General features: G+C 48.1%; 1 protein-coding gene across 2 annotated transcripts in view; it reads left to right on the top strand.

The window, feature by feature from the left end:
• Positions 1-20,371, top strand: part of SNRNP200 (small nuclear ribonucleoprotein U5 subunit 200) — a 71,650-nt gene that overhangs the window by 18,872 nt on the left and 32,407 nt on the right. For both annotated transcript variants that reach the window (XM_074559310.1, XM_074559311.1), the window contains exons 11-21: positions 1,627-1,800; positions 4,192-4,329; positions 5,990-6,145; positions 8,097-8,267; positions 9,602-9,795; positions 11,691-11,814; positions 13,349-13,498; positions 15,092-15,202; positions 15,918-16,049; positions 17,527-17,715; positions 19,628-19,825. In XM_074559310.1, the coding sequence (XP_074415411.1) occupies positions 1,627-1,800; positions 4,192-4,329; positions 5,990-6,145; positions 8,097-8,267; positions 9,602-9,795; positions 11,691-11,814; positions 13,349-13,498; positions 15,092-15,202; positions 15,918-16,049; positions 17,527-17,715; positions 19,628-19,825 (1,737 nt within the window). The remainder of the gene's footprint in view (positions 1-1,626; positions 1,801-4,191; positions 4,330-5,989; positions 6,146-8,096; positions 8,268-9,601; positions 9,796-11,690; positions 11,815-13,348; positions 13,499-15,091; positions 15,203-15,917; positions 16,050-17,526; positions 17,716-19,627; positions 19,826-20,371) is intronic.

Here is a 20,371-nt window from a genome sequence, read left to right as displayed (position 1 = left end):
GAAGATGGAGTCCCGCTTGGAATCTGCAGCTTTTCCTTCAAATATGAGGAGAAACAATTCCGATTTTTACTTTTCCCCCCATTTTCCCCCCATATTTCCCTCATTGTTTCCCCATTTCTTTCCCTTTTCCCCTCATTTTTCCCCTCATTTTTCCCTCAGTTCCCCTCATTTCCCCCCTCATTTTCCCCTCATTTTTTCTCTCATTTTCCCCTCATTTTTCCCTTCATTTTCCCCCTCATTTTTCCCTCATTTTCCCCATTTCTTTCCCCATTTCTTTCCCCATTTCTTTCCCCATTTCTTTCCCCATTTCTTTCCCCATTTCTTTCCCCATTTCTTTCCCCATTTCTTTCCCATTTCTTTTCCCATTTCTTTTCCCATTTCTTTTCCCATTTCTTTTCCCATTTCTTTCCCCATTTCTTTCCCCATTTCTTTCCCCATTTCTTTCCCCATTTCTTTCCCCATTTCTTTCCCCATTTCTTTCCCCATTTCTTTCCCCATTTCTTTCCCCATTTCTTTCCCCATTTCTTTCCCCATTTCTTTCCCCATTTCTTTCCCCATTTCTTTCCCCATTTCTTTCCCCATTTCTTTCCCCATTTCTTTCCCCATTTCCTTCCCCATTTCCTTCCCCATTTCCTTCCCCATTTCCTTCCCCATTTCTTTTCCCATCACTTTCCCCATTTCTTTTCCCTCATTTTTCCCATTTCCTTCCCATTTTCCCCCATTTTCCCCCCAATTTCCCCTCCATTTTCCCCCATTTTCCCCATTTTTTAAATCTTTTTTTTCCCCCACTTTCCCCATTTTTAAATCTCTTTTCCCCCCATTTCCCCCATTTTAAAATCTCTTTTTCCCCCCATTTTCCCCATTTTTTTAATCTTTTTTCCCCTCATTTTTCCCATTTCTTTTTCCATTTATTTTCCCCATTTCTTTTTCCATTTATTTTCCCCATTTCCTTCCCCATTTCTTTCCCCATTTCTTTTCCCATTTCCCCTCATATTTCCCCCCATTGTTTCCCCATTTCTTTCCCTCATTTTTCCCCATTTCTTTCCCATTTCTTTCCCATTTTCCCCCCATTTCTTTCCCCATTTTTCCCCTCATTTTCCCCTCATTTTCCCCTCATTTTCCCCTCATTTTCCCCTCATTTTCCCCTCATTTTCCCCCTCATTTTCCCCCTCATTTTCCCCCTCATTTTCCCCCTCATTTTCCCCCTCATTTTCCCCCTCATTTTCCCCCTCATTTTCCCCCTCATTTTCCCCCTCATTTTCCCCCTCATTTTCCCCCTCATTTTCCCCCTCATTTTCCCCCTCATTTTTCCCCCATTGTTTCCCCATTTCTTTCCCTCATTTTTTCCATTTTTTCCCATTTCTTTCCCCATTTCCTTCCCCATTATTTTCCCCCAATTTTCCCCCCAATTCCCCCCCATTTTCCCCCAATTTCCCCCCATTTCTTTCCTATTTTCCCCCCATTTCTTTCCCAATTTACCCCCCATTTCTTTCCCAATTTACCCCCCATTTCTTTCCCCATTTTTCCCCCCACTTTCCCCATTTTTTAAATCTTTTTTCCCCCCACTTTCCCCATTTTTTAAATCTCTTTTTCCCCATTTTTAACTCTCTTTTCCCCGCTGTGCAGGCGCTGGCTCCGCGGCAGGTGCTGGATCTGGAGGACCTGGTGTTTGCCCAGGGCAGTCACTTCATGGCCAACAAGCGCTGCCAGCTCCCGGACGGCTCCTTCCGGCGCCAGCGCAAGGGCTACGAGGAGGTTCATGTGCCCGCCCTCAAACCCAAACCCTTCGCGGCTGATGAGGTTTGTGTGCAAAAAAAAGTGAAAAAATTTAATTTATTTTCATTTTTTATTATGAAAACCCAAGCACTTTGGGGCTGACGAGGTTTGTCCCCAAAAAACCCCCAAAAAACCCCCAAAATACCCCCAAAATTTGATTTATTTTATTTTTTTTTCATGAAAACCCAAACTCTTCGGGGCCAACGAGGTTTGTGCGCAAAAACAATGGAAAAAAATTAATTTATTTTCATTTTTTATTACGAAAACCCAAACCCTTCAGGGCTGATAAGGTTTGTGCACAAAAAAAATTGAAAAAAATTGAAAAAAATTGATTTATTTTCATTTTTTCCTATGAAAACCCTTTGGAGCTGACGAGGTTTGTGCACAAAAAAAACCGATTTATTTTCATTTTTTATTATGAAAACCCAAACCCTTCAGGGCTGATAAGGTTTGTTTTTAAAAAAAAAAAAAAAAAAAAAGAAAAAAATTTGATTTATTTGCATTGTTTCCCATTAAAACCCAAACCCTTTGGGGCTGACGAGGTTTGTGTACAAAAAAAACCCAAAAAATTTAATTTATTTTCATTTTTCACATGAAAATCCTTCATATCTGACCAAGTTTGTCCCTCAAAAAAATGGGAAAATTTTGATTTATTTTCATTTTTTATTACGAAAACCCAAGCTCTTTGGAGCTGACCAAATTGTTCCCCAAAAAAAACGATTTATTTTCATTTTTTCCCATGAAAACCCTTTGGGGCTGATGAGGTTTGTGCACAAAAAAATGGAAAAAATTGATTTATTTGCATTTTTTTCCCCATGGAAACTCAGACCCTTCGCGGCCGACGAGGTTTGTGCACAAAAAAATTGAAAAAAATTGATTTATTTTCATTTTTTATTATGGAAACCCTTTGGAGCTGATGAGGTTTGTTCCCCAAAACAGAATTGGAAAATGTGATTTATTTTCATTTTTTCCATGAAAACCCAAACCCTTCATATCTGACCAAGTTTGTTCCTCCAAAAAAATGGGAAAAATAAATGGAAAAAATTTGATTTATTTTCATTTTTTTCCCATGAAAACCCAAGCACTTTGGAGCTGATGTTTGTACCCAAAAAACCCCCCAAAAATTGGATTTATTTTCATTTTTTCCCATTAAAACCCAAACCCTTCGTGGCTGATGACATTTGTACACAAAAAAAATTGAAAAAAATTGATTTATTTTCATTTTTTATTATGAAAACCCAAGCACTTTGGAGCTGATGAGTTTTATTCCCAAAAAAGACCCAAAAAATTGATTTATTTGCATTTTTTCCTATGAAAATCCGTTGGAGCTGACGAGGTTTGTTCCCCAAAAAACCCCCAAAATACCCCCAAAATTTGATTTATTTTATTTTCTTTTCATGAAAACCCAAACCCTTCGGGGCTGATGAGGTTTGTGCACAAAAAATTGAAAAAATTTGATTTATTTTCATTTTTTTCCCATTAAAACCCAAACCCTTCGCGGCCGACGAGGTTTGTGCACAAAAAAAATGGAAAAAAATTAATTTATTTTCATTTTTTATTATGAAAACGCTTTGGAGAGGATGAGGTTTGTACCCAAAAAGACCCCAAAAATTGATTTATTTGCATTTTTTTCCCCATGGAAACTCAAACCCTTTGGGGCTGATGAGGTTTGTGCACAAAAAACCCAAAAATTTAATTTATTTTCATTTCTTATTATGGAAACTCAAACCCTTTGGGGCTGATGAGGTTTGTGTGCAAAAAAAAGTGAAAAAATTGATTTATTTTCATTTTTTCCCATGAAAACCCTTTGGAACTGATGAGGTTTGTGCACAAAAAAAATGGAAAAAAATTGATTTATTTTCATTTTTCGCACGAAAACTCAAGCCCTTCATATCTAACCAAGTTTGTCCCTCCAAAAAAATGGGAAAAATTTGATTTATTTTCATTTTTTCCCATGAAAACCCTTCGGGGCCGACGAGGTTTGTGCACAAAAAAAAACCCAAAAAATTTGATTTATTTTCATTTTTTATTATGAAAACGCTTTGGAGAGGATGACGTTTGTTTCCAAAAAAAAAGAAAAAAATTTGATTTATTTTCATTTTTTATTATGAAAACCCAAACCCTTCGCGGCCGACGAGGTTTGTGCGCAAAAAAAATGAAGATTTGATTTATTTTCATTTTTTTCTTTTTTTTTTTTTTTTTTTTTTTTTTGTGTCCACATCAGGATTAATCCCAAATATTTTCCTTAACACCAGGATCAATTTGGGATTTGAGGATTTGGCTTTTCCATGGAATCTGAGAGGATAAAAATCGAATTTTCCCTCATTCTCACCCCAAAAATAAATCAAAATTTTTATTTTTTAACTGGAAAAAACGCCAAAATTTTATTTTTTTTCCCATTTTCTTTTTCCCCAGCAATTGGTTCCTGTGGAGAAGCTGCCCAAGTACGCCCAGGCCGGGTTTGAGGGCTTCAAAACCCTGAACAGGATCCAGAGCAAACTGTGCCGGGCGGCGCTGGAGTCCGACGAGAACCTGCTGCTCTGCGCCCCCACCGTGAGGGCGGGGACGGTGCTGGGGTTGGGGTGGAGAACCTCAGGGTTCCTCAGGGGGTTCCTCAAGGAGAACCTGCTGCTCTGCGCCCCCACCGTGAGAGCGGGGACAGTGCTGGGGACAATGCTGGGGGTTGGGGTGGAGAACCTCAGGGGGTTCTTCAAGGTGTTCCTCAAGGTGGATCTGGGGTTTAGGGTTAGAGAAGCTCAGGGGGTTCCTCAAGGTGAACCTGCTGCTCTGCGCCCCCACCGTGAGGGCTGGGGACAATTCTGGGGGTTTGGGATGGAGAACCTCAGGGTTCCTCAAGGGGTTCCTCAAGGTGAACCTGCTGCTCTGCGCCCCCACCGTGAGAGCGGGGCTTGGGGACAATCCTGGGGTTTGGGGTGGAGAACTTCAGGGGGTTCCTCAAGGTGAACCTGCTGCTCTGCGCCCCCACCGTGAGAGCGGGGACAATCCTGGGGGTTTGGGGACAATCCTGGGGTTTGGGGACAATCCTGGGGGTTTGAGAGTGGAGAACCTCAGGTGGTTCCTCAAGGTGGATCTGGAGTTTGGAGCTGGAGAACCTCAGGATTCCTCAAGGGGTTCCTCAAGGAGTTCCTCGAGGTGTTTCCCAAGTTGGATCTGGAGTTTGGGGCTGGAGAACCTCAAGGTGCTCCTCAAGGTGGATCTGGGGTTTGAGGTTAGAGAAGCTCAGGGAGTTCCTCAAGGTGGATCTGGGGTTTGAGAGTGGAGAACCTCAGGGTTCCTCAAGGGGTTCCTCAAGGTTCTCCTCAAGGTGGATCTGGGACTTGGAGCTGGAGAACTTCAGGGTTCCTCAAGGAGTTCCTCAAGGTGCTCCTCATTGTGTTCCTCAAGGTGGATCTGGAGTTTGGGGTTAGAGAAGCTCACGGTTTCTCATGGTGTTCCTCAAGGTGGATCTGGGTTTGGGGTGGAGAACCTCAAGGTGCTCCTCAAGGTGGATCTGGGATTTGGAGCTGGAGAAGCTCAGGGAGTTCCTCAAGGAGTTCCTCAAGGTGAACCTTGGGTTTGGGGCTGGAGAAGCTCAGGGTTCCTCAAGGTGTTCCTCAAGGAGTTCCTCAAGGTGCTCCTCAAGCTGCTCCTCAAGGTGGATCTGGAGTTTGGGGTTAGAGAAGCTCAGGAAGTTCCTCAAGGGGTTCCTCAAGGAGTTCCTCAAGGTGGATCTGGGGTTTGAGAGTGGAGAAGCTCAGGAAGTTCCTCAAGGAGTTCCTCAAGGTGCTCCTCAGGGTGTTCCTCAAGGTGGATCTGGAGTTTGGAACTGGAGAAGCTCAGGGTTCCTCAAGGAGTTCCTCAAGAGGTTCCTCAAGGTGTTCCTCAAGGTGGATCTGGGGTTTGGGGTGGAGAACTTCAGGGTTCCTCATGGTGTTCCTCAAGGTGGATCTCGGTTTTGGGGTTAGAGAACCTCAAAGGGTTCCTCAAGGTGGATCTGGGGTTTGGGGTTAGAGAAGCTCAGGGGGTTCCTCATGATGGGTCTGGAGTTTGGTTAGAGAAGCTCAGGGAGTTCCTCGAGGTGTTCCTCAGGATGGATCTGGAGAACCTCAGGGTTCCTCCAGGTGGATCTGGGCTCTGGCGTGGAGAACCTTGGCCCTGTCCAGGGCAGCTCCAGGACACTGAGGGGTTTTTGGGGTGGCATGTTTGGTCCCAGGGCGCGGGGAAGACCAACGTGGCGCTGATGTGCATGCTGAGGGAGATCGGCAAGCACATCAACATGGACGGCACCATCAACGTGGACGAGTTCAAGATCATCTACATCGCCCCCATGAGGTCCCTGGTGCAGGAGATGGTCGGCAGCTTCAGCAAGGTGAGCGACCAGCGGGGCTGGAGCTCCACAAGGTTTGGGATGAGGTCCAAGGGGAGGTTTGGGGTTGGAGATGAGTGGGGTCAGATCTAAGAGGAGTTTTGGGATCATGGAGGGCTTGGGAACAGAGGTGGGGAAGGGGTTGGAGAAGAAGGAGAAGGTTCTGGAGAACTCCTGAGGGATCTGGGATGGGTTGTGGGGTTGGAGAACTTCAGAGATGGAGAACTCCTGAAGAATCTAGGATGGGATATAAGTTGGAGAATGTCCAAGGATGGGTTATGGGGTTGGAGAACTTCAGGGATGGAGAATTCTTGAAGGACCTGGGATGGGTTACGGGGTTGGAGAACATCCAGAGATGGAGAACTCCTGAGGGATCTGGGATGGGATATGGGGTGGGAGAAGGTCCAGGGATGGAGAATTCCTGAGGGATCTGGGATGGGTTGTGGGGTTGGAGAACTTCAGGGATGGAGAAGTCCTGGGGAATCTAGGATGGGATATAAGTTGGAGAATGTCCAGGGATGGGTTTGGGGTTGGAGAACATCCAGAGATGGAGAATTCCTGAGGGACCAGGGATGGGTTATGGGGTGGGAGAACATCCAGAGATGGAGAATTCCTGAGGGATCTGGGATGGGTTATGGGGTTGGAGAACTTCAGAGATGGAGAATTCCTGAAGAATCTAGGATGGGATATAAGTTGGAGAATGTCCAGGGATGGGTTATGGGGTTGGAGAACTTCAGGGATGGAGAATTCCTGAAGGACCTGAGATGGGTTATGGGGTTGGAGAAGGTCCAGGGATGGAGAATTCCTGAGGGATCTGGGATGAGTTATGGGGTGGGAGAACTTCAGGGATGGAGAATTCCTGAAGGACCTGGGATGGGTTATGGGGTTGGAGAACTTCAGAGATGGAGAAGTCCTGGGGAATCTAGGATGGGATATAAATTGGAGAATGTCCAGGGATGGGTTATGGGGTTGGAGAACATCCAGAGATGAACTCCTGAGGGATCTGGGATGGGTTTGGGGTTGGAGAAGGTCCAGGGGTGGAGAATTCCTGAAGGACCTGAGATGGGTTATGGGGTTGGAGAACATCCAGAGATGGAGAACTCCTGAGGGATCTGGGATGGGTTGTGGGGTTGGAGAACTTCAGGGATGGAGAAGTCCTGGAGAATCTAGGATGGGATATAAGTTGGAGAATGTCCAGGGATGGGTTATGGGGTTGGAGAACATCTAGAGATGGAGAACTCCTGAGGGACCTGGGATGGGTTATGGGGTTGGAGAACTTCAGAGATGGAGAAGTCCTGTGGGATATGGGATGGGATATAAATTGGAGAACTTCAGGGATGGAGAAGTCCTGAGGGATCTGGGATGGGATATGGGGTGGGAGAAGGTCCAGGGATGGAGAATTCCTGTGGGATCTGGGATGGGTTTTGGGGTGGGAGAACTTCAGGGATGGAGAAGTCCTGAAGAATCTAGGATGGGATATAACTTGGAGAATGTCCAGGGATGGGTTATGGGGTTGGAGAACATCTAGAGATGGAAAATTGCTGAGGGATCTGGGGTGGGTTATGGGGTTGGAGAACATCCAGAGATGGAGAATTCCTGAAGGACCTGGGATGGGTTATGGGGTTGGAGAACCATCTAGAGATGGAGAATTCCTGAGGGATCTGGGATGGGTTACGGGGTTGGAGAACATGCAGAGATGGAGAACTCCTGAGGGATCTGGGATGGGTTACGGGGTTGGAGAACATGCAGAGATGGAGAACTCCAGAGGGATCTGGGGAAGGAGCTGAGCCTGGAGAAGGTGGGACCGGGGGGCTTTGCACACCTCCGTGGCAGGAGAGGACATCCGGGTGGGATTTTGGATCTCGGGGAGCACCCTCAGGCCGCAGCAGGAGAAGTCTGGGTGGGGTTTTGGGCTCGTTGTCCATGGCAAGGTCTCCACGTGGGTCTCTCGCAGCGTTTGGCCACCTACGGGATCACGGTGGCCGAGCTGACCGGGGACCACCAGCTGTGCAAGGAGGAGATCAGCGCCACGCAGATCATCGTGTGCACGCCCGAGAAGTGGGACATCATCACCCGCAAGGGCGGCGAGCGCACCTACACCCAGCTGGTGCGGCTGCTCATCCTGGTGAGCCCTGGAGAGGACACCCGGGGGCTCCTCCAGGGGTTCCTCCAGGTGGAGATGGGCTTTGGGTGGAGAAGCTCAGGAGGTTCCTCCAAGGGGTTCCTCAAGGTGGAGCTGGGGTTTGGGGTGAAGAACTTCAGGTTTGATCTGGGGTTTGGGATGGAGAACCTCAAAGGGTTCCTCGAGGTGGATCTGGGCTTTGGGGCTCCTCAAGGTGGATCTGGGGTTTGGGGTGGAGAAGCTCAAGGTGGATCTGAGGTTTGAGATGGAGAATCTCGAAGGGTTCCTCAAGGTGAATCTGGAGTTTGGGGCTCAAGGGGTTCCTCAAGGTGGAGCTGGGCTTTGGGGCTTCTCAAAGGGTTCCTCAAGGTGGATCTGGGCTTTGGGTGGAGAAGCTCAAGGTGGATCTGGGGTTTGGGGCTGGAGAAGCTCAGGAGGCTCCAAGGAACACCTCGAGGGGTTCCTCAAGGTGGAGCTGGGCTTTGGGGCTCCTCGGGGGTTCCTCAAGGTGGATCTGGGCTTTGGGGTGGAGAAGCTCAAGGTGGATCTGAGGTTTGAGATGGAGAACCTCAAAGGGTTTCTCCAGGTGGATCTGGGGTCTGGAGGTGGAGAAGCTCAGATGTTCCTCAAGGTGTATCTGGGGTTTGGGGGTGGAGAACCTCAGGAGGTTCCTCAAGGTGGATCTTGGGTTTGGAGGTGGAGAAGCTCAGATGTTCCTCAAGGTGGATCTGAGGCTTAGGGCTGGAGAACCTCAAAGGGTTCCTCAAGGTGGATCTGGGGTTTGGAGATGGAGAACCTCAGGTAGATCTGGGATTTCAGGCTCAAGGGGTTCCTCAAGGTGGATCTGGGGTCAGGAGGTGCAGAAGCTCAGGTGTTCCTTAAGGTGGATCTGGGCTTTGGGGGTGGAGAACCTCAAGTGTTTCTCAAGGTGGATCTGGGGTAAGGAGGTGAAGAAACTCAGATGTTCCTCAAGGTGGATCTGGGCTTTGGGGTTGGAGAACCTCAAGTGTTTCTCAAGGTGGATCTGGGCTTTGGAAATGGAGAACCTCAGGGTTTCTCATGGTGTTCCTCAAGGTGGATCTGGGCTTTGGGGGTGGACAGGCTCAAGGTGTTCCTCAAGGTGGATCTGGAGTTTGGGAATCAAGGGGTTCCTCAAGGTGGATCTGGGCTTTGGGGCTGGAGAACCTCAGGTGTTTCTCAAGGTGGATCTGGGGTTTGGGGGTGCAGAAGCTCAGATGTTCCTCAGGGTGGATCTGGGCTTTGGGGCTGAAGAACCTTGGACCCGCGGAACTCTGAGCTGCCCCAAGCAGGGAGGACAACCCCCGCTGTCCCTGCAGGATGAGATCCATCTCCTGCACGACGACCGCGGGCCGGTGCTGGAGGCGCTGGTGGCCCGGGCCATCCGCAGCATCGAGCTGACGCAGGAGGACGTGCGCCTGGTGGGGCTCAGCGCCACCCTGCCCAACTACGAGGACGTGGCCACCTTCCTGCGCGTGGAGCCCGCGCGGGGGCTCTTCTACTTCGACAACAGGTGGGAAGGGCCAGGAGGTCCATGGGCTGGGCTTGGTCAGAGGGTCTCCAGAAAGTCCATGGGCTGGTGGGGTTGGTCAGGGGTTCTCCAGAAAGTCCATGGGCTGGGGTGGCTTGGGTGGAGGTTCTCCAGAAGGTCCATTTCCTGGGGTGGATTGGTTGGAGGTTCTCCAGAAGTTCCATTTTTTGTGGGTTCTTGGTCACAGGTTCTCCATAAATTCCATTTCCATGGATTCTTGGTCATATTTTCTCCATGAATTCCATTTTCCATGGATTTTTGGTCGCAGCTTCTCCATAAATTCCATTTTCTATGGGTTCTTCGTCAGAGGTTCTCCAGAAAGTCCATGGGCTGGGGGGGCTTTGTTGGAGGTTCTCCAGAAGGTCCATTTTCCATGGATTTTTGGTGGTGGTTTCTCCATAAATTTCATTTTCTATGGGTTCTTGGTCAGAGGGTCTCCAGAAGGTCCATGGGCTGGTGGGCTTGGTCACAGCTTCTCCAGAAGTTCCATTTCCATGGATTTTTGGTCACAGGTTCTCCAGAAGGTCCATGGGCTGGGCTTGGGTGGAGGTTCTCCAGAAAGTCCATGGGCTGGTGGGGTTGGTCAGGGGTTCTCCAGAAAGTCCATTTCCTGGGGTGGATTGGTTGGAGGTTCTCCAGAAGTTCCATTGGCTGGGGGGCTTGGTCACAGCTTCTCCAGAAGTTCCATTTCCATGGATTTTTTGGTGGTGGTTTCTCCATAAATTCCATTTTCTGGGGTGGCTTGGTTGGAGGGTCTCCCGAAGTTCCATTTCCATGGATTCTTGGTCATATTTTCTCCATAAATTTCATTTGCTGGGGAGCTTGGTCACAGGTTCTCCAGAAACTCCATGGGCTGGGGGTTCCTGGTCACAGGTTCTCCATAAATTCATTTTCTATGGGCTCTTGGTCACAGGTTCTCCAGAAGGTCCATGGGCTGGGGGGGCTTGGTCACAGCTTCTCCAGAAGTTCCATTTCCATGGATTTTTGGTGGTGGTTTCTCCATAAATTCCATTTTCTATGGGTTCTTGGTCAGAGGGTCTCCAGAAGGTCCGTGGGCTGGGGGGGCTTGGTCAGAGGTTCTCCAGAAGTTCCATTTCCATGGATTCTTGGTCATATTTTCTCCATAAATTCCATTTTCCATGGATTTTTGGTGGTGGTTTCTCCAGAAATTCCATGGGTTTTTCCCCATAAATCCCACATATTTTCCCACAAATCCCATGGATTTTTTCCCATAAATCCCATGGTTTTTTTCCCATAAACCCCACATATTTTTCCCATAAATCCCACAGATTTTTTCCCATAAATCCCACTGACATTTCCCCCGTTTTCTATGGAATATTTCCCATAAATCCCACAGATTTTCCCATAAATCACATGGATCTTTTCCCATAAATCCCATGGATTTTTCCCACAAATCCCACATATTTTCCCACAAATCCCACATATTTTCCCATAAATCCCACATATTTTCCCATAAATCCCATGGATTTTTCCCCACAAATCCCATGGATTTTTCCCCATAAATCCCATGGATTTTTTCTCATAAATCCCATGGATTTTTCCCCATAAATTCCCTTTTTCCATGGATGTTTTCCCACAAATCCCATGGATTTTTTTCCCACAAATCCCATGGATTTTTCCCCATAAATCCCACATATTTCCCCACAAATCCCATGGATTTTTCCCCATAAATCCCATGGATTTTTTCTCATAAATCCCATGGATTTTTCCCCATAAATTCCCTTTTTCCATGGATGTTTTCCCACAAATCCCATGGATTTTTTTCCCACAAATCCCATGGATTTTTCCCCATAAATCCCACATATTTCCCCACAAATCCCATGGATTTTTCCCCAAATCCCCGGATTTCTCCGCAGTTTCCGGCCGGTGCCCCTGGAGCAGACCTACGTGGGCATCACGGAGAAGAAAGCCATCAAACGCTTCCAGATCATGAACGAGATCGTCTACGAGAAGATCATGGAGCACGCGGGCAAGAACCAGGTCCCACAAATCCCAAAATCCCCAAAATTCCCAAAAATCCCGCCTCTTTCCCATTATTCCCAAAAATCCCAGCTCTTTTCCCAGTGTCCCACCCTTATCCCAGGAATCCTGGGCTGATCCCGGTTTTTCCCAGACTGATCCCAGCTCTTTTCCCAGACTGATCCTGGTTTTTCCAAGGATCTGATCCCAGGCTAATCCCAGGAGCTGATCCCAGTTTTCCCACACTGATCCCAGTTTTTCCCAGGCTGATCCCAGTTTCTCCATGGCTGATCCCAGCTCTTTGCCCAGGCTGATCCCAGGTTGATCCCGGTTTTCCCAGGAGCTGATCCCGGTTTTCCCAGGCTGATCCCAGGTTGATCCCAAACTGATCCCAGTTTCTCCATGGCTGATCCCAGGCTGATCCCAGGATCCGATCCCAGTTTCCCAGGTTGATCCCAGTTTCCTAGGAGCTGATCCCAGGCTGATCCCAGTTTTTCCCAGGCTGATCCCTGTTTTCCCCAGCCTGATCCCAGTTTTCCCAGACTGACCTTGGTTTTTCCCAGGCTGATCCCAGACTGATCCCAGTTTTTCCCAGGCTGATCCCCGGATCCGCTCCCGTTTCCCAGGATCTGATCCCAGTTTTCCTAGCCTGATCCAGTTTTTCCCAGCCTGATCCAGTTTTTCCCAGGCTGATCCCAGGCTGATCCCTGTTTTTCCATGGCTGGTTCCAGGCTGTTCCCTGTTTTTCCCAGGTTGATCCCAGTTTCCCAGGCTGTTCCCTGTTTTTCCCAGACTGATCCCAGGAGCTGATCCCAGCTCTTTTCCCAGGAGCTGATCCCAGTTTTTCCCAGCCTGATCCCAGTTTTTCCCAGCCTGATCCCAGTTTTTCCCAGACTGATCCCAGTTTCCCAGGATCCGATCCCAGTTTTCCCAGACTGATCCCAGCCTGATCCCAGTTTCCCAGACTGATCCTGGTTTCCCAGCCTGATCCCAGTTTTCCCAGGACCTGATCCCAGTTTTTCCCAGGATCTGATCCCAGTTTCCCAGACTGATCCCAGACTGATCCCAGTTTCTCCATGGCTGATCCCAGGCTTATCCCAGTTTTCCCAGGCTGATCCCAGTTTCCCAGGATCCGATCCCAATTTTTCCCAGGTTGATCCCAGTTTTTCCCACCCTGATCCCAGTTTCCCAGGATCTGATCCCAGTTTTTCCCAGCCTGATCCCGGTTTTTCCCAGCCTGATCCCAGTTTCCCAGCCTGATCCCAGTTTCCCAGCCTGATCCCGGTTTCCCAGCCTGATCCCGGTTTCCCAGCCTGATCCCGGTTTCCCAGCCTGATCCCAGTTTCCCAGGATCCAATCCCAGTTTTTCCCAGCCTGATCCCAGTATCCCAGCCTGATCCCGGTTTTTCCCAGCCTGATCCCGGTTTCCCAGGCTGATCCCAGTTTTTCCCAGGATCTGATCCCAGTTTCCCAGCCTGCTCCCAGTTTCCCAGACTGATCCCAGTGTTTCCCAGGCTGATCCCAGTTTTTCCCGGTATCCCCTCCCCGTCCCCAGGTGCTGGTGTTCGTGCACTCGCGCAAGGAGAGCGGCAAGACGGCGCGCGCCATCCGGGACATGTGCCTGGAGAAGGACACGCTGGGGCTCTTCCTCAGGGAGGGCTCGGCCTCCACCGAGGTGCTGCGGACCGAGGCCGAGCAGTGCAAGGTGGGCTGGGAAAAATAATGGGGAAAATGGGGAAAATGGGGAAATGTGGTGGGGGAAAAATGGGGAAATGCGGTGGGGGAAAAATTGGGGAAAATCAGGAAATCTAGCAGGGAAAAACAGGGCAAAACGGGAAAATCTGGCAGGGAAAAACAGGGCAAAAATTGAGAAAATGTGGCAGGGAAAAAATGGGAAAAATTGGGGAAAGTCAGGAAAATCTGGCAGGGAAAAGCAGGGAAAAATTTGGAAAATATGGCAGGGAAAAAATGGGAAAATCTGGCAGGGAAAAATTGGGGAAAATCAGGAAAATCTGGCAGGGAAAAACAGGGAAAAAAATTGGGAAAATCTGGCAGGGAAAACCAAGAAAAAAATTTGGAAAATATGGTATGGAAAAAATGGGAAAATCTGGCAGAGAAAACCAGGAAAAAAATTTGGAAAATGTGGCAGGGAAAAAGCGGGAAAAATTGGGGAAAATCGGGAAAATCTGGCAAGAAAAAAATTGGGAAAATGTGGCAGGGAGAAAATGGGAAAAAGCAGGAAAATCCAGCAGGGAAAAATTGGGAAAAATCAGGAAAATCTGGCAGGGAAAAAATGGGAAAAATCAGGAAAATCTGGCAGGGAAAAACAGGGAAAAATCGAGAAAATCTGGCAAGGAAAAATTGGGAAAATCTGGCAGGGGAAATGCAGGAAAATTGGGAGAAATCAGGAAAATGTGGCAGGGAAAAATTGGGAAAAATCAGGAAAACGTGTCAGGTTAAAAATGGGGAAAATCAGGGAAATCCAGCAGGGAAAATATTGGGAAAATGTGGCAGGGAAAAAATGGGAAAAATCAGGAAAATCCAGCAGGGAAAAATCAGGAAAATCTTTCAGGGGAAATGCAGGAAAATTGGGAAAAATCAGGAAAATCTGGCAGGGAAAAAATGGGGAAAAGCAGGAAAATCCAGCAGGGAAAAAGCAGGAAAAATTGAGGAAAATCAGGCAGGGAAAACCAGGAAAAAAATTTGGAAAATGTGGCAGGGAAAAAACAGGAAAAATTGGGGAAAATTGGGAAAATCTGGCAGGAAAAAATTGGGAAAATCTGGCAGGGAAAAATTGGGAAAATCTGGCAGGGAAAAACAGGAAAAATCAGGAAAATCCAGCAGGGAAAAATTGGGAAAATCTGGCAGGGAAAAACAGGAAAAATCAGGAAAATCCAGCAGGGAAAAATTGGGAAAATCTGGCAGGGAAAAACAGGGAAAAATCAGGAAAATCCAGGAGGGAAAAATGGGAAAAATCGGGAAAATCCAGCAGGGAAAAAATGGGAAAAATCAGGAAAATCTGGTATGGAAAATTCAGGAAAATTGGGAAAAATCAGGAAAATCCAGCAAGGAAAAACCAGGAAAACTTGGGAAAATCCAGTGTGGCAAAGACAATTTCCAACCCTTTATCCATGGAGAAATTTGGGAAAACTCCCTCAAGACAAAATCATTGGATCCCCTAAAATTGAGATTTTCTGGACCCACCACCCCAACTTCTCCACCCTTGTGGTGGATCCCAAACTTTTCCTTTTGGAATCTTTTTCCATGGAATTTTTTGGGATTTTTTTCCCAAAACCAGAACCTGGAGCTGAAGGATCTGCTCCCGTACGGCTTCGCCATCCACCACGCCGGCATGACGCGCGTCGACCGCACGCTGGTGGAGGATCTGTTCGCCGACAAGCACATCCAGGTGGGACCTCCAAACCCACCGGGAGGTTCCCAAAAAACCAAAATTTCATTTGGGATCTTGGGAGGAAAAAAAAAAAGGGATTCATCAAGGAGGAAATGGGAGAGGAGAATGGAGATGTTTGGGGTGGGAATGGAGGGTTTGGGATGGATTTGGAAGTTCCTGAGTGGATTTGGAGGTTTTTGGTGGTTCTGGAGGTTTTTGGGTGGATTTGAAAGTTCCTGGTTGGTTTTGGAGGTTCCTGGGTGGATTTGGAGGTTCCTGGGTGGATTTGGAGGTTTCAGGATGGGTTTGGAGGTTTTTGGGTGGATCTGGAGGTTCCTGGTGAATCTGATCCCTGGATTTTGGGTGGATTTGGAGATTTTTGGTGGATCTGGAGGTTCCTGGGTGGATTTGGAGGTTCCTGATGAATCTGATCCCTGGTTTTGGGTGGATTTGGAGGGTTTGGGGTGGATTTGGAGGTTCCAGGATGGATTTGGAAGTTCCTGGGTGGATTTGGAGGTTCCTGGTTGGATTTGGAGGTTCCTGGTCAATCTGATCCCTGGTTTTTGGGTGAATTTGGAGGTTTTTGGTGGATTTGGAGGGTTTGGGATGGATTTGGAGCTTCCTGGGTGGATTTGAAGGCTTCTAAGTGGGTTTGAAGGTTCCTGCTGGATCTGACCCCGGTTTTTTGATGGATCTGGTGGTTCCTCCTGGGTCTGACTCAGTTTCCCTGCAGGTCCTGGTGTCCACGGCCACGCTGGCCTGGGGCGTGAACCTGCCGGCGCACACGGTGATCATCAAGGGCACGCAGGTCTACAGCCCCGAGAAGGGGCGCTGGACGGAGCTGGGGGCGCTGGACATCCTCCAGGTGGGACCTCCAGGAGAACCTTCCCGGCCTCAAATCCCATCCAACAGCCTGGTTTGGGGGTTCCTCCTCCATCTTCATGGGGGTGTGAGGTTGGAGGGGAGAAGTTCCTCAAGAACTCCATGTCCAGGTCATTCCAGATAATTCCTCAAGAACTCCATGCCCAGATCAACTTGAGATAATTCCATGCCCAAACCCACCTGAGATATTTCCTCAAGGATTCCATGCCCAGATCCACCTCAGATAACTCCATACCCAAACCCACCTGAGATGATTCCTCAAGAATTCCATGCCCAAACCCTCCTGAGATATTTCCTCAAGAATTCCATGCCCAAACCCACTTGAGATATTTCCTCAAGAGATCCATGCCCAAACCCACCTGAGATATTCCCTCAAGAATTCCATGCCCAAACCCACTTGAGATAACTCCTCAAGAATTCCAGGCCCAAACCCTCCTGAGATATTTCCTCAAGAATTCCATGCCCAGATCCACCTCAGATAACTCCATGCCCAAACCCACCTGAGATAACTCCTCAAGAATTCCATGCCCTCAGATAACTCCATGCCCAAACCCTCCTGAGATGATTCCTCAAGAATTCCATGCCCAGGTCTACCTCAGATAACCCCCATGCCCAAACCCTCTTGAGATATTTCCTCAAGAATTCCATACCCAAACCCACCTGAGATGATTCCTCAAGAATTCCATGCCCAAACCCACCTGAGATAACTCCTCAAGAATTCCAGGCCCAGATCCTCCTCAGATAACTCCATACCCAAACCCACCTGAGATAATCCCTCAAGAATTCCAGGCCCAAACCCACTTGAGATGATTCCTCAAGGATTCCTTGCCCAAACCCTCCTGAGATGATTCCTCAAGGATTCCATGCCCAGATCCACCTCAGATAATTCCATGCCCAAACCCACCTGAGATATTTCCTCAAAAATTCCATACCCAAACCCACCTGAGATAATTCCTCAAGGATTCCATGACCAGATACACCTGAGATAATTCCATGCCCAAACCCTCCTGAGATATTTCCTCAAGGATTCCATTCCCAAACCCACCTGAGATAATTCCTCAAGGATTCCATTCCCAAACTCACTTGAGATATTTCCTCAAGAATTCCACATCCAAACCCACCTGAGATAATTCCTCAAGAATTCCGTACCCAAACCCACCTGAGATATTTCCTCAAGAATTCCATGCCCAAACCCACCTGAGATAACTCCTCAAGAATTCCATACCCAAACCCACCTTAGATAATACCTCAAGAATTCCATGCCCAAACTCACCTGAGATATTTCCTCAAGAATTCCATGCCCAGATCCACCTCAGATAACCCCCAGGCCCAAACCCACCTGAGATATTCCCTCAAGAATTCCATGCCCAAATCCACCTCAGATAACCCTCATGCCCAAACCCACCTGAGATGATCCCTCAAGAATTCCAGGTTCCTTGAGCCGTTTCTCCTGGTTGCAGATGCTGGGCCGTGCCGGGAGGCCCCAGTACGACACGAAAGGAGAAGGAATTCTCATCACCTCCCACGGAGAGCTCCAGTATTACCTGTCCCTGCTCAACCAGCAGCTGCCCATCGAGAGCCAGATGGTGGCCAAGCTCCCGGACATGCTCAACGCCGAGGCCGTACTCGGGAATGTCCAGAATGCCAAGGTTGGATGAAATTCCCGATTTTCCGTAGGGATTTGTAGCCGTGGTTCTGCCCCCTGAGATAACTCCATGCCCAAACCCTCCTGAGATAATTCCTCAAGGATTCCGTGCCCAAACCCACCTGAGATAATTCCTCAAGGATTCCGTGCCCAAACCCACCTGAGATAATTCCTCAAGGATTCCGTGCCCAAACCCACCTGAGATAATTCCTCAAGGATTCCGTGCCCAAACCCACCTGAGATAATTCCTCAAGGATTCCGTGCCCAAACCCTCCTGAGATAATTCCTCAAGGATTCCGTGCCCAAACCCTCCTGAGATAATTCCTCAAGGATTCCGTGCCCAAACCCACCTGAGATAATTCCATGCCCAAACCCACCTGAGATAATTCCATGCCCAAACCCACCTGAGATAATCCCTCAAAAATTCCATGCCCAAACCCACCTGAGATAACTCCATGCCCAAACCCTCCTGAGATAACTCCATGCCCAAACCCTCCTGAGATAATTCCATGCCCAAACCCTCCTGAGATAATTCCGTGCCCAAACCCACCTGAGATAATTCCTCAAGGATTCCATGCCCAAACCCACCTGAGATAATTCCTCAAGGATTCCATGCCCAAACCCACCTGAGATAATTCCGTGCCCAAACCCACCTGAGATAATTCCGTGCCCAAACCCACCTGAGATAATTCCTCAAGAACTCCATGCCCAAACCCACCTGAGATATTTCCTCAAGGATTCCATACCCAGACCCACCTGAGATAATTCCATGCCCAAACCCTCCTGAGATATTTCCTCAAGGATTCCGTGCCCAAACCCACCTGAGATATTTCCTCAAGAATTCTGTGCCCAAACCCACCTGAGATATTTCCTCAAGGATTCCGTGCCCAAACCCACCTGAGATAATTCCTCAAGAATTCCATGCCCAAACCCAGGTGGGGATTTTTGGGATGTTTGGGGTGTCCTAGGAAGAGTTTTTGGGGTGGAATGGAAAATCTGAGGGTGCTTTAGGATGAATTCCAGAATATTTTCCAGGAGATGTGGGGAAAGGGAATTGGGCACCAAGAAAAGCAGATTTTTTGGGAAATTTAGGTACCAGGAAAACCAGCTTTCCTTGGAAATTGTGCACCAGGGATTTTCCCTGGAAAATTCCTGAAATTCCCAATTCCTGAGAAATCAGGCACAAGGAAAACCAATTTTTTCTGGGAAATTTGGACACCAATAAAAATGTTCTCCCGGCCATTTTTCTCCCCATCATTCACATGGTTTATCCTGACTGTTCCCGTGGTTTATCCTGACTGTTCCCGTGGTTTATCATGACTGTTCCTGTGGTTTATCATGACTGTTCCCATGGTTTATCCCGACTGTTCCCATGGTTTATCCCGACTGTTCCCGTGGTTTATCCCGACTGTTCCTGTGGTTTATCCCGACTGTTCCTGTGGTTTATCCCGACTGTTCCCATGGTTTATCCCAGCTGTTCCCGTGGTTTATCCCGGGAAAGGGAATTGGGCACCAAGAAAAGCAGATTTTCTGGGAAATTTTTATTGGTGTCCAAAATACCCAGAAAAATTGGTTTTCCTTGTGCCTAATTTCTCAGGAATTGGGAATTTCAGGAATTTTCCAGGGAAAATCCCTGGTGCACAATTTCCAAGGAAAGCAGATTTTCTGGGAAGGAAAACCCAGCTTTCCTTGGAAATTGCGCACCAGGGATTTTCCCTGAAATTCCCAATTTCTGAGAAATTAAGGACAGGGAAAACCAATTTTTCTGGGAAATTTGGACACCAATAAAAGCAGGTTTCCCTGGATTTCCCGGCTCTATTTTTTTTGGGGGATTTTCTCGGGATCAGCTCCACTCTGGAGCTCCCTGGGCGTGCCAGGACATCCCAGGGATCGCTGAGGATTTGGGAATTCTGCAGGACGCCGTGAACTGGCTGGGTTACACCTACCTGTACATCCGGATGCTGCGGTCGCCCACCCTGTACGGGATCTCCCACGACGACCTGAAGGCCGACCCGCTCCTGGAGCAGCGGCGCCTCGACCTCGTCCACACCGCGGCCCTGATGCTCGACAAGAACAACCTGGTCAAGTACGACAAGAAAACCGGGAATTTCCAGGTGGGACGGCAAAAAAAAAAGATTTGGTGTTTTTAGATGGGAGGGGAAAAAAAAAAAAATGGGGATTTGAAGGTGGGAGGTTCCTGAGGGTTTCTCCTGGCTGTTCCCGTTGTTCTCCTGGTTGTTTTTCTCCTCACCGTTTCTGTGGTTTCGCCCAGTGTTCTCCTGGCCATTCCCGTGGTTTATCCTGATTGTTCCCGTGGTTTATCCTGATTGTTCCCATGGTTTCTCCCAAGACGTTCCCACAGTTTATCCTGACCGTTCCTGTGGTTTGTCCTGACTGTTCCCGTGGTTTATCCCAGCCATTCCTGTGGTTTATCTTGACTGTTCCTGTAGGTTTATCCTGACTGTTCCCATGGTTTATCCCAGCCATTCCGGTGGTTTATCCCAGACATTCCCACGGTTTATCCTGACTGTTCCCATGGTTTATCCCAGCCATTCCAGTGGTTTATCTGTAGGTTTATCCTGGCCATTCCCGTGGTTTATTCTGACTGTTCTTGTTGGCCTATCCCAGCCATTCCTGTGGTTTATCCTGACTGTTCCTGT

The sequence above is a fragment of the Zonotrichia albicollis genome, chromosome 26 (assembly GCF_047830755.1).
Source record: "Zonotrichia albicollis isolate bZonAlb1 chromosome 26, bZonAlb1.hap1, whole genome shotgun sequence".
NCBI classification, from domain to species: domain Eukaryota; kingdom Metazoa; phylum Chordata; class Aves; order Passeriformes; family Passerellidae; genus Zonotrichia; species Zonotrichia albicollis.
This window is presented reverse-complemented; position numbering and strand designations above follow the sequence as displayed.